Here is a 13,987-nt window from a genome sequence, read left to right as displayed (position 1 = left end):
GCCTGCTGCCAGTAGCGGGGACAGTTACAGAGCTGCTGTGGGAGGCAGGCTGGCGCTCCACTGCCCTTTCCTAGCAGCCCGCCCCTGACTTCAGGCATGAGGTTTGTCTTCCTGTAATTTACAGCATATCAAGTGAAATTGTGGGTGGTGGTGCTATCACTGTCCCTATCTAATTTTTTCTGGATCCTTGTCAAGTTCATGAGCCAGATGATGATTATTCCCTTCAGACATGTACAGCTATTATTGAAATGGACTTTTGCTGAGCAGAGCCATGCTGTTAGTCTTTTCTTAGAAGTTATTCTCTCCAGCCACTTGGCACAGAGAACAGTTTAAAAAGCTTTCAAAAAACATGTCTGCTGTCTCTTAGTTCAACAAGTTTAGCAATGTAATTGTTGAAATATCTCATTTGTGGTTACTAAAGTCATAACTGATCTTTGCCATACCTGGTTCCTATGTTTTCCCTTTATGCTCTGCAGTTTTGTTCACTCCTAAATTCTGCCTCCTCCAGTGTTAGTTTTCTCTCATAGATTTAGATTTTTTTGCATGCTTGCGTGATGGTGAGCACGATAAGACTGGCTTGCTGGCACTCCTGTGCAATACAAAAGAACAATTCTTATGTTTTGAAAATGGTTCCTTTTTGCTTTTTGAGCTAGATTTTCTCTTTTTAGATTCTTCCCTACTTCTGTTCCTGAAGCAAACTGCTGATTTTGCTGCTGTCATTGTTCTCCCAACCTGTTTTATGTGATTGTTAAAAAACTCAGGAAGATTACTTTAAAGCATGTGAGGACAAAATTGTGAAACTTACCAGAAGAAACTCTTGAATTTTGTTGGTTTAACCAAGGCTACAGAGAATGTAAACCTCAAAAATTATGGAGGAAAAGGAGAAAGTTAGTACTTTCTCTATCTGATCATTCTGAATGACATAAAAGGCGTTTATAGATCTCTTATAAATCTAATAAGGTAACTCAATTTATCACTGAACGTGAATAACAGAACAGTTTGAGGACCAAAATGGTAGTTCTTTGCTGAGTCTTTTTCATGCTTGGAAGCAACTGATAGTAAGTGATAAGAATTGTTTTGTCATTGGAACAGGTTGCCCAGGGAGGTTGTGGATGTCCTCTCCCTGGAGGTATTCAAGCCAGGTTGTATGAGAAACAGTCTAGTGGCAGGTGTCCCTGCCACTGCCAGATGATGTTTAATGTCCCTTCCAACTTAAATCATCCTATGAATCTGTGAGTTGTGCAGCAGCAATAAATCTCTAATACTGTTATGTGCTGAGGTCAGTTACATTTTGTACAAAATACTTATTACCTGCCCTAAGTCTTGATCTTAATATGAGACATGAAGAACAGCAGTTCCTTCAGTGCAAAGGATAAATTGTTGTCTTTGTTGTTCTGCCTCAGAAGCTGATTTTTCAGGAAGGATTTTTTTTGTGTGGTGAATTGTAGTCATGATTACTCAGATTCATTGATACAGTATTAGTAGTTGTTAAGTAAATGGGAGAAGTGTTGATTAATAGTGTTCTGGGTTTTTTTACTTATAGATGGGATTTTATGTATTTTATGAAGTGAAGGCAACAAGCTGTCATTTTTTTTACTTTCAGGTGTTCTTGGAAAAAAAGTGTCTGCACTTTGGAGCTGAATAAGGACATGAGGAGTAAAAGGACCCAGGATCTCACTGGTCAGAATGAAACAGATGTTGAAAGATTTTTCCAATCTATTGTTAGTGGTGCTCTGTGACTACGGTGAGTATTAGAGCTCTCTAGGGAACACTGAAATGTATATTCACAAAGTGGTTTGGCATGTTGCTCTTTCCAGGTGATCTCTTGAAATCAGATGCCACAGAAGCTGACACTGGTAGGTACAGATTATATTCTATATCTTACACAATATTTAGGTGAAAAATGCAGCTTGCAGAAACTGGCCTTTTGGATCAGAGTGGCAGAAGCCTTTCCTGCTGTAATTTTACTCACAAAAATAAACAAGATAAATGAGCAGATTCCTGTGGGTATCGAACTGGCTGTGTTAGAAGCAGTAACTTTGACTCTGCTCCCTTGTAACACTCATTTAATAATATTTAATGAACTTCGCTGAAGGAAGACCTAGCTTAGCTATTCTTACCAGAATGGGTAGAACTCTGCCACACAACTGCTTGCTTCATTAACTATAAAAGGAACTTGTGGTGGTTGGCTGAAATGCATCTACAGTACAGGCAAATTCCCATTGAGTAAGCCTCTATCTGATGGATTTAGAGAATTTTTGAGAACAGCAATGTCCTTCCCTCTGACCATGTAAGAAGCCAAAGGGTGAAATTCATATTCATTCCATTTTAGTCGTGTAAAATTAGGCAGCTCCAACGCATCTGCAGTCTGAGATGCGTGGAATGAAAAAGCACTTCCTTCTCATCATCAGCTGCCCAGAAGGGAGGTTAGACATCTCAAGTTTGAGTTAGATAACTGTAAGATGTCTTCAAGTAAATAGAGAGTAGATGTGCAAGGGGTATTAATTTCTTACTGTGCTGTGAATTCTACATTTTGAAAATGGGGCTCTTAGTTCCTAAATAATACATAATTAAAAAAAAAAATTCATTCTTAAGTTAAAAGCAAGCATTGTTCTGTCAGCTGTAGCATGTTGCCAAACTATGCTGAAGGATTAAGTCATACACTGCTGAAATGTCTGTAGCAAGGAAAAAAGTGGAAAAGGGGTTGTATAGTCCCTGCTTACGTAATGAGCTCTGGTAGCAGATCATTCACACATCAAACAGCCGAAGATGCCTTATGAAAGAGATAAACAGACCAAAACCGTATGCCATTTACTGTCCGTGTATGAGTGAAAAAAATCTGTTCATAGTTAATGACTGAATAATAAATGTACTGTTACTTGTGCCTTTGTGCTTGCTCTGCCTCTGCTCTAGATCAAGGGATCACTGGAAGGTGTAAAGAATATAGAATTTCCTTCTTTTAAATGAACCTGATTCGAGCAGAAGTGGAGACACTTGCCTGTGGCTTTTAGTATAATTTCTTCTTTAAATAAGACAAAGTTAGCTAGCCAAGTTAGGACTACTCCATTGAGTGCAGAATGCAATGAAGACAAGTATGAAGTTCACTTAACCTAATAAGTGACGTGGGCGATTGTAGTATCCACTGGTTCTTAGTGTGCCAGTCCTTTAGACATTCACAACTAGTTGACTCAGAGGTAAAAGCTATTATTCCTGAACTTTATAGAGCATGGCACAGTAAGTAATTACAAGGTGCAGTTAAAGAGATAAAACTCTGCTGCAAACTTTAGGTGCCTTGTTTTCAGTTAAAGGATAATTCATATTTCAGAAAATGTTTTCCAAACAGTTCTGCATGTACACATCTTTGTGTATCACAGGGGCACATGATTTTTAGATAATTGTTTCACTCACATACTTCTCTGTTTCTGACTATTTTCTAATGATCCAATGTGCTCTGGAAAAATTACTGTAATGCTAAAAATAGCCCTAACATAGAGCAAACCAATATTTTAATTTCTTATCAGTTTTTTTAATATGCTTGCTCTTAACTCTTTGCTCCTGGTGGCTAATGACCCCACAGCAAAACCTAATGTGGCTTAAACACCATCAAAAATAAATTAATATCAGAACAGCACCCACAAATAATTCTTCTCACTCTTCAGTGAAAACAAGATTTTTCCTTTTGATCTTTCATAGAGTGAGTTCTTACAAAGACTCCTCTGACAGATTGTTGGCACAACATTCAGGCTCCATTCAGTGGGAGACCATTGCAATAACAACTGAAAATATACAAATGCACTGCAACTTGCCTCTGTCTGTCTGTCCAAACAAGTGGGACCAAGTTTTGATATGTGTCATGGTCATGCATGCACAGTAGACTGGAGGGCAGCTGAAGAAACTTGTGGAAGCTGGCTGCTTCTAACTGGTGCCTTTTTGAGTATTGTGAAAAAAACGCTGAATTGGTGGTACATGTGTACAAAGTTCCTGTGTTATTAACCAAAGATGGGGGAAAGGATGCTGTGAACTGGAGTGTGCCAGCCAGAGTTGTGTAGTGCTGTAACTGCATCCTTCAGTAATGCTCACTTTCCTCCCTTCCCCAGTGATCCGAGATTGATGTGAGCTACATAGATCTCCCTTGGCCTCTCTCCAATCCTTACACACACATCCACAGTGGTGTTGCATCTTCTTATCTGAGCCATTCCAAGTAAAAATGAGTGCAAGAGAGTCAGGGCAGTCATAAAAGAGAGCAAGAGCAGTAGAACAGTAGGTACAAATGTCAGTGCTTTTCATTAATGTAACTTTAATATTTTGCTGTAAGTTTAAATCTTGAAGTTGAAGTTTTTCCTTCTGGATTTTTGCCATGGTCTGGTTTCTTTTTACCCTACAGTATTTCAGCTAAGTTGAAGCTAGTCCGTTCCTTTGTAGTGAAATGTGTAATTTTGTCCATGTTCAAAGAAACAAAGCCTCAGCAACTTGCAACCATTTCACTGGAAAACTTTTAACATGCCAGTGGGAACTTCATGTTTGTTTGAATGCTGACAGTGGCCTGGGATGTGTGTGGGATGTATAGGCTGGATGTTAGGAGGAAGTTATTCAAAGAGAGAGTGATTTACCATTGGAGTGGGCTGCCCAGGGAGGTGGTGGAGTCACTGCCCTTGGAGGTGTTCAAGGAAAGACTGGATGAGGCACTTAGTGCATTCAGGGTCTGATTCCTATTCTCTGAGTGTCCAAGTTGAGATTAAGTTTGTTGGGATGCTGTGTGCTCACCACAGATTGGATCAATGAGATCCTGCTTTGGATGCCTGAAGGACCATTACATTTCAAATCAGATCTTGGGTTTCTTAGGACACCTGCAATCAGCTGATACTTGACAGTTTTCACCTTTGTGGCTGTGCCTTGATTCCCAACACACTAAACAAGAACAGTGACCTCCTCTCATCTTTCAGGAATATTTCTAATGCATAAATGAACTATAAGAGCACAATAGAAGAGTCCATGGGGGAAATGAATAATTCTGTTATCAGGATGGATTTTGGATGGTGTGCAGTCAATAATGCGTGGGACCACCCATGGAAGAATGAGAACAAAAGAGCTCTCTGATAATGAGCACCATGTATCTGCGAAAAGAAGCAGCATCTTGTGGAAATGCAAATGAAAAGCTCGATTATAGTACATATATGTAAGACTATATGTGTGATTTACACCTGTAAGGCTCTGTGTGACACTTTCATTCAGACTTTATGGATGTGATTGGAGGTGGTTATTTTAAGGACAATTTTAGACCATTCTTGTGAATACTGTACCTCACTCTGATTGTAAATTGCTATAGCTGGTCAGATTAATTTCTTCCTGAAAATTTTCCCTGCCTACAAGAAAATGAATCCAAGGTGACTGACTGAAGTTGAAGCTTAGGGTGGTAGGTGTCTAATATTAATGTGAGATGAGTCCTGCTGCTCCTGACTGCTGAGTGCTTGCCTTGGCAGTTCCAGTGTTTTTCCAGCAAAGCTTTCTTTGAGGTAATCTTAAGACATGTCTAACAGATTTAAAAAGTCAAAGTATTGTTAGTCAGTACTGCTTATGAAGGGATTGCTTTAACTGGAGTTTTAAAATTCTGTATCACCTGCCATCCAAGCCCCTGCCCAGACAATTAATTAAATAAAGATGTCTTACAGCACATTCTGTTTCTGGGATAGAGGGAAGTAGTTCTTGTTTTTCAGATAAACTTTCTATGTCTGAAATCCTTACATTTCAGGCAACACAGAAAGGCTAGCTGAGCTGAGAGTAGAAATGTGATCTTCCTAATTCATTGCTTTAGATATCATCTATCCCCACTAGTTACAGCATGTCTCAGGATAATTTGGCAACTTGTATGAACATGATCATGCAAGAAGTGTGTTTAAAAGACTCTGTCATTTGTAATGATGTCATTTAGACATGTTACACCATATCTGAGACAATAAAAGTGCTGCAGTCACCATCACTCTTATTTTCAGCTCTTTCACTCAAATGTCTCTGCGATGTAAATTAGTAAAATGAAAGATTCATAGGACAAAACAAGAGAAGAGGCTTCAAAAAACATAATGCAGAACTTCCTATTTTATTTAATTTGGGGGACATTTTTCCATGCATCTGTATTAAGGAATTACTGTCCCTTTTTGGTTGATTGGTTTTGGGTTTTGGTGGGGTTTTGTTTGTTTGTTTGGTTTGGGTTTTTGTTTGTTTGATTGGCTTGTTTTGGTTAAAATGCAGCTGAAGTAAGTGGACTTTAAGAATCTGTAAATGAACCTTCCTGAACATGTTACTGCAGTGAACTTTGAACTGCTCCCAAACCACATTCCTGCACAAAGGAGAGGTGATGAGCTTTAATTGCTACAGCTAAGATTGTTTTGATTTTTTTTTTTGTGAACTGATACACTTTAAAAGTTTGAGAGCTGCTTTTTAAATACCTTCTTCATAAATCTTTGTGTTCTTCTATAGAGTAGATAAGTAATTAGTTGTCTCTGATTCTTAATACTGATGTGATGCTGCTCTAATTTCAGTTCTTGGCGAGATGGAGTATCTCCTGTTGAAGCACCCAGGTCATGTAGCCTTCAGCAATGACACAGTAACTGTGGAATATCAGTACTACAGAGGTGGTAATGTGACAGCAGAATATCTGTCCATGCTATTGCTGGATGCCAGCACCAACAAGATAATTGCCAGAAAACAGCTTCCAGCAAATCACTCCCAAGGGAGGGTAGAGTTTGAGTGTTTCCATTTCAAGAGTGCTGGGGACTTTTTGTTCAAAATGGTCTCTCCCAGTGATGACAGCAGCACTGCCCAGTGGAGCAGAAGAAGCATTTCTAGCCTTCATGTGGAATGGCCTGTATTTCGCATTGATTTGAACAAGAGTTCAGAAGTTCTTGGAAGCTCCCTTCAGGTTGGACTTTTTACAAATGAGCAGCTATGTGCCATGAATGAGACAGTGGCTTCACTGGACGTGATATTCACCAGCACCCTTTATGAATTTGGAAGAGTAAGCTCTGATGAGACTCTGGGCATTAGAACTAGAAAAGGAATCCTGCTGTCTAGGTTCCAGTGGGTAGAATTTGATTGCCCACCTGTTGGTCAAGAAACTTACATCACTGTGATACTGAAATCATTAGAGACACAGTCCATTATTGCATCTATGGGACCCATAGATCTCCTCCACAAATTTGGATATAGGCTGGTCGTGCTACCAGAATCTACATGCAAAACATTGGTTCAGGTTTTTGTAGTTTCTCCACCATGCACTTCTATCAGTGGAAAAATTGTTGTCTATAAAGAGGCTCTCAAGCATTCTAGTCAAAGAACAACTTGGCTGTATGAAGACACTCTTCACCCAGGAGACAACAGGACAGAATTTAACTGCAGTTTGTTTGATGTGGGGAAGAACAAATACTGCTTTGACCTCCTTAATTTCTCAAACCGAAGCTTTTTCCCAACAAGAGTTAAGGAGTGTGTGATGATCCAAAGGAATATGGGTTTGTACTGATGCTGTCTTCTCTTAACCACTATCAGCACTCTTTCCAGCCAACTTGGGTAATAGTAAATAGGTTGAAGTGTGATAACCTGTACTGAGTAGCATCTTTTTAGTTCTCTTACACCAGACAAAATAGTTATATTGTCATATGCGGATGGGTACAAACTGGTGTAGACTGTTAAGTAGAGGCGTACACAGATGTTTGTTAACAAATGACACCATGGTAGCTTAAAACTTAATGCCAAGTAAAACCATTCTGGGCATCCTGAATGATATATCTGTCTAGTCTGGGTGAAACTGAAACTTGAGTTTCTCAGTGAGATAGGAAGCTATTCCAGTAGATCTGGCCCACTGGAGACACTTAAAGAGAAGATTGGTCCTACCTGCATCTAAGTGTCTAAAAGCCAAAGCCATTGTGTAGCTTTTTAGTCAAGAGAGACCAGTATCTCACAAAGGTGATTCATAGGTGTTGTGGAGGCAGGGAATTAATGTGAGTGAGTCAGGAATTTTATAAAAAAATAGAGTTATTTTATTTTCCCAAAAACCCTCCCCCAAAACTATATACAGAAATTAATTTAGTTTTAATTACCAGATTCAGTTCCTTTGAGAAGATCTACAGGATGCCATAGGTAATCTGACTATTTTGGGAGTCAGAAGTTGGAAAAGGCTTTAGCTATTAGTTAATAGCGTTTCCCATGTAATAGTAAAGCTGAGCCAAAATAACTCACGGTCAGGCTGACTTGGTCCCGCGGCCTGTGCTCTCGCTCTCTTCTGATGCCATAGAAGAGTAGTTAAGGGTCGTTAAGGTTTGCACAAAAGACGTTAATGGGTGAAGCAGGCCTTTGGAGCGTTGGACTCTTACTGTATCCAGGCCAGGCGAGAGGGGGGAGAAGTCTCAGGCAGGCACGAACACTCAGGCAGGAACGAACTCCAAGGAAGTCCCCCAATATTTATACCCTCTCTAGACAAAGAGAAGAGTTACCACTTCCTTAGGCGTGAAGAGCACAGCTAATTACCCCTCATGCCGGAAGGGCCCCTTGCTCTCCCCCTTCACGCCTGCAGGGCAAGGCGGGGTGCAGGGAAACAGGCAGCTTTTCTTCTCCCATTCAAGCCACAGAGGGAGAGGAATTTAGGGGTATACAGGACTCCAGGACAATAGGTATAGAAGATATACGAGCTGAATTTTTGCCTGAGTGTCTTTTTCTCTACACTATTTGCCACAGTGTTCAGAGTCCTCTGTTACATACACAAGTTTTGCTGAGATGTGTCAGGATTGGGCTACAACAAAAGACAACTATTACGTCACTTGGACAGCTTGTGAGTTTTTCAAGAAGCCTTTCATGACTTCTATCTCCCGCTTAAAACAGACCAGAGTGCATTTTCTGACTCATGAGACCACCTATCAGACCATTCATACAACTAAACTTTTCCTCCCAGGAAAGATTAGAATCATACAAACTGCCAACTAGGGACAGTCAGTGGTCCATATATTCCTTTGCGCCATGACTGGACATGGTCTGGGAGAGTGCTGGAAGGCAGAAGAGAAAACCAGGTCCAGTAGTATGAACAATCATGGTTAAGAAGCAATCACAGTTAAATACAACCACAAGACAGAGATTGGCCCCATTCCTCAGCTCTGTTTAAGAAATATGTATACATTCTATTTGCATCTATATGTCTTATACAGCTGCAGCTTCAGAGGTGGCAGTCTGTAGTTCATAGGTGGTAGAATCTACAAATCACAGTAGCATGTCAGGGGAAGCAGGTGAGCCAAATGATCTTGTTCCCTATTTATGGAAGGCAATCACAGTGAAGGCCAGAAGTATGGCCATCAGGTTGAGGAAGGTGATTCTCCCCCTCTACTCCTCTCTGGTAAGCCCCCACCAAGAGGGATGTGGACATGCTGGAGCATGTCCAGAGAAGGGCCATGAGGATGATCAGAGGGCTGGAGCACCTCTCCTATGAGGACAGACTGAAAGAGTTGGGGCTGTTCAGTATGGAGAAGAGGAGGCTCCAAGGTGACCTTATTGCGGCCTTCCAGTATCTGAAGGGGGCCTACAATAAGGCTGGGGAAGGACTTTTTAGGATATCAGGTAGTGACAGGACTAGGGGGATGGAGCAAAGCTGGAGGTGGGGAGATTCAGACTGGACATGAGGAGGAAGTTCTTCAGCATGAGAGTTGTGAGAGCCTGGAATGGGTTGCCCAGGGAGGTGGTTGAGGCCTCATCCCGGGAGGTGTTTAAGGCCAGGCTGGATGAGGCTGTGGCCAGACTGCTCTAGGGTAGGGTGTTCCTGCCCATGGCAGGGGAGTTGGAACTGGATGGTCCTAGTGGTCTCTTCCAACCCCGACTGATTCTATGATTCTGACTCTAAGGACGGACTGTACATGCACAAAGGGATTTGGTTTGTTTTGTGTTGTGTTGCTTACACCCTGGAATAGAAGAGTAAATGTTTTCATTGAGAGCAGGCTTGTGTCCATAGACAATTAATTAGTCTTTCCTATCTGCACACTTCAAAGAGTTTGGGTTGGAAGGTTTGAGATGTACACTATTTTCTACACCTCCCTACCCTGGTATCACTGAAAATGAAGTGCAAGAACTCAAGCCAAAAAAAAAAATCATTGTGCTTCATGGGCAGGTATGTGAATGGGTAGTCAGAAAACCAGGAATGCAGGACATATACCACAGCACCCAGTCCAGACACAGTCTAATTAGGTTCTTAATATCATTTGGTCTTACTTTGTACTGTTAAACTGTTAGCTGCTTAATTAACACTCTGTAGTAAAAATGACCTCTGTTTTCTCCACATGCCAAACTCAGTGTGTAGTTCTCTTCATCTTAACTTCCCATCTGCATTCTCTGTTGGCACTCTCTCTCTTCCTTTGGCTTTCTACTTGAAAATGAAAGGATATTATTTTCTTAATCAAGATAATTCTCAAGGAAAAAGGAAGAGAGAATTCTAACTCTTTCTGTGTGCTTGTGTGGTATGTGGTATGACATAATCTAGATAATTACCCTAACAGATGAATACCTAGGATATGACATATATATGTTTCTGTGCTCAGTATTTGACTGTTTTAATTGAGGAGAACCACCTTAAGCAATAACTCCCTGCAATCTGCTTTGTTTCCTTGAGTTCCTTGATAGCGCTATCCTTACGACAGCAGTGAAAAGAATCAGGTTATGCCTATGAAGAATGGAGTTGAGTCAATAGCTGCCAAGACAGAAGTGTCAAATCTACAAAGCTGATCAAAGTGAAACCAAACTGTGTAGCTGTAAATAAAATGTCAGCCTGAAATTAATTAGACTGCAGCATATCTGACTTTGTGCCTGTATCTGTGAGACTTCAAAGCCTGCAGGCAACATTTGAAAAGAGCAGGAGAGCAGGGCGTGCTGGGACAGACACATCAGCCTGAAGCCATGACAGGTAGAGCGAACCTGCACTGCTTGCGATGGTCATCCACTCACCAGCTGTTTCAGAAAGCCATCTCCTGAACCCACTCACCCTGCTGCAGGTCACTGTGATATAGTCTGAGCCCTGATAGCTGTCTATGTAAAACATGGGGCTGCTGCACAACAGGCACCTCTCCTCAAGTCACTCTGCTTCCTGCACTCAGTTTAAGGCAAGGAGAGGTGATAAATCCTGTAGTCTGAGCAGCATGGGCTGTCATTTTTCATCCAGTTACCGTGGTGTTAAGCCCCACAGCTAGTCATTCAACTGCCACATCCTCCAGAAAGTTCTCATCTGTTATTGAAGGCATCACAAAACAGACCTTTGGGGTAATTTCTCTCAATACTGTGCTCTGATTTTTTTTTTTTTTTGAGAGGAACTCTGTGTGTTGCTTAACTGAGTCTCATCTTGCTTCATCCTCTAGTGATTGGCTCTTACTCCACTGCTCTCTGCTAGAGAAGACAGCTGTTTCCTATTCGCTGTCTTCCCTCGAAGATGTTTGTATATCCAGATCATCTCAGTCTTTCCAAATTGCCTCAGTGTTCTTTTTACTGGAAAATAAAGAGTCTTTAATTGGAAGGCATTTTCTTCAGGATTTGATTAGTTTTCAGTTTCTTTTAGGTTCCATTTCCTTTTTTTTTAAGCAGTCCTTTTTATTTGATGACAGGGTTATCAGCTTTGAGTGCTGTGTTCAGATGTCCTCCTCACTGATGGTGCTTGAACAGTAGCACTCTCTTTATTCCTACCTCTGCTTTCATTCCACTTGTTACATTAATTCATTTTGCCATAACTTTTACCCTGTAAACATGGCTTGATCTGCTTCTGGGTATGACCTTTCAGTATGTAACCTACCATTCTGCAGTTACAACTTCTATTCCTTCTTCCTACATTTTGCATTTTACTGATTTATAACCTATTTTGCCTAACTTATACTGACTTAGCAAGTACCCTACGTTGCTCCATACAATTGTATGGATCTACTTGTCATCACAGGAGTGACATTTTCTCGGTAATGGTTTCCTATTTATTTTCATGTCAAATAAGCAAGCATTGCACAGCTCTGAGCCTCATACTAATCCCTCTGGAATCTCTCCACATGCATTCCCACTCAGTGATGAGTTTGTACTGACAATTACATATCAAATCTGTCACTCAGCCAGTTCTTACTTCATTTAGCATATTCTCTATTGTTATGAGGCAAAGATATTGTCATGTAAAAGTTCAGAGCTCCTAGATGATTAAAATAATCTTCAACCAAACCACAGAGGATGATATAAAAGAAGATAATTTTTCCATACCCATTTTCCATAGATCAAGCTTCAGTTGTATCTCTGACCCTTTGTCAGCCTTGCTCTTTACTTCTCATTCTGGATAGGTTTAGTACATCCTATGGAACAGGAATTTGGCTTGTGTCTGGAGTAGGTAGGAGAAGGCTTCTGCTGGCATGGATCATGTCAGGACAGCATCTCTTCCAGCCTGGGCCATCAGGTTCAGAGGGAGTGTTGCAAAAATCTTGTGCTGTCTAAGACTTAATATGTCTATTAAGGGTAGGCAGTATGTCTGTGAAATGTGAGCCAATACTTGTGTAGCCTTTTGTAGATTCCAGTTGAAGGACCTGTGAAGAAATAACAGCAAGATATGAGTCACTTCATCTCAGTGAGGTGCTAACTGTTTCACACAGGTGACTTTAGAGTCACACAGCTATTTTTTTTCCCTGTGTTTGACTTGTTTATTTGAATGTATAAGGTAGGAAATTTCATTAAATCATCTTGCCCAGCAACAAACATGTTGCAGGCTCATTCTTTTCAATGCTTTATCTTGTACTTTGCTTCTCTGGGTTTTAGGTATCTCCATCAGCAAGACTTCTGCTCTCCTTAGAAGAATGTTCTGTGTCCTAACCTAAATCCCACTTGAAACATTCAGGATGAGACTAATAAAATCAATAAGTAACAATACAGCATAGAAATGGGCAATTTTTTCTGTACTTCCAGTATTAATTAACTTTCCTTTGCAGTTCTTGGTTACGCTCTGGAGACCAGTTTCAGTGTGACTCTCAGTGAAGTCTCTTGCGCTTGCTGACAGCAGAGATGTATTTTGTTCATCTGACTTCTGCTAATGTCAAAAGCTATAGGGAGGTCAGCAGGCCATAAGAAGTGCAGCTTTTGTCAGCAAAGGGAAAGGGGAAGGTAGAGGAAGACCTTTAAGGAAAAAATGTCAGTAAAGGAAGAAAGGAGCAAGTGCAGTACCTAGGGGTCAAGCAGAAATGTACATTCCATTAAATACTTGCTTTTTTAGTAAGGCTGTGTGAATCAGACTTGCTTCTTATCTGTAGGAAAATCTGGGAACCAAGTAGATGTATTGTCTGAATGTATATCTGGCCTACTCACATTCGTTTAAAACCAGGCAAATGCAGAGGATCCAGGTATGCCGGGCCTGATTTGTACTCCTTTCACTTCTGCTGTATCTGTGCATGCTTCAGTTCCACCCTCCCAGCATTGCAGGATTAAATTGGGTGTTTCAAACTCACTAGGATAGCTCTTAACAGCCTAAAAAAAAATAGGCTGTGCCTTCACAGTTCTTAGAGATCCCTTTTTGTGGGGAAAACATTGTAATTTGCTTAGGTAAAGTCTGAATTTTCTTCCTTTAAAGGGATCCTTGTCCTTTTATTGTCCAAATTAGTAACCTGTTGGAGCATGCCACCACTTCAGTGTGCCCAGTCTTCATTTCCATGGAAGCAGAGAAACACAGAAAAGTTGAGAAGGGTATTTTCCCAGATCTTACCCCAACACTACTATAATGTGTGTACGCCCAGTCTCAGGACCTTGAAACTGATCTTAGCTTCCACCCATACACTGCAATCCCCAGTGCATTTATGCAGTGATGTTAACCCATAGCACTGGTTCTGTGGAAGGGCTTAGAGCTATTGTTTATGTCAGGCTGGAAGGACGATGTTGAGCATCCCTTGCTGACTGTGCTGTTGGGTAGCGCTGAATGCTCTAAGTCTTGTGAACACAGAAATTTGAGGGGAGATACTTA

General features: G+C 40.8%; 1 protein-coding gene across 1 annotated transcript in view; it reads left to right on the top strand.

The window, feature by feature from the left end:
* THSD1 (thrombospondin type 1 domain containing 1) overlaps positions 1-13,987 on the top strand; it is a 35,009-nt gene that overhangs the window by 5,550 nt on the left and 15,472 nt on the right. The window contains exons 2-3 of the mRNA XM_064173702.1: positions 1,604-1,744; positions 6,537-7,502. Coding sequence (XP_064029772.1) covers positions 1,687-1,744; positions 6,537-7,502 — 1,024 coding nt within the window. The 5' untranslated portion in view covers positions 1,604-1,686. The remainder of the gene's footprint in view (positions 1-1,603; positions 1,745-6,536; positions 7,503-13,987) is intronic.

This window comes from Pogoniulus pusillus, chromosome 3 (genome assembly GCF_015220805.1).
Source record: "Pogoniulus pusillus isolate bPogPus1 chromosome 3, bPogPus1.pri, whole genome shotgun sequence".
NCBI lineage: Eukaryota > Metazoa > Chordata > Aves > Piciformes > Lybiidae > Pogoniulus > Pogoniulus pusillus.
The sequence above is the reverse complement of the archived record's forward strand: the minus strand, read 5'-3'. Positions and strand labels throughout refer to the sequence as shown.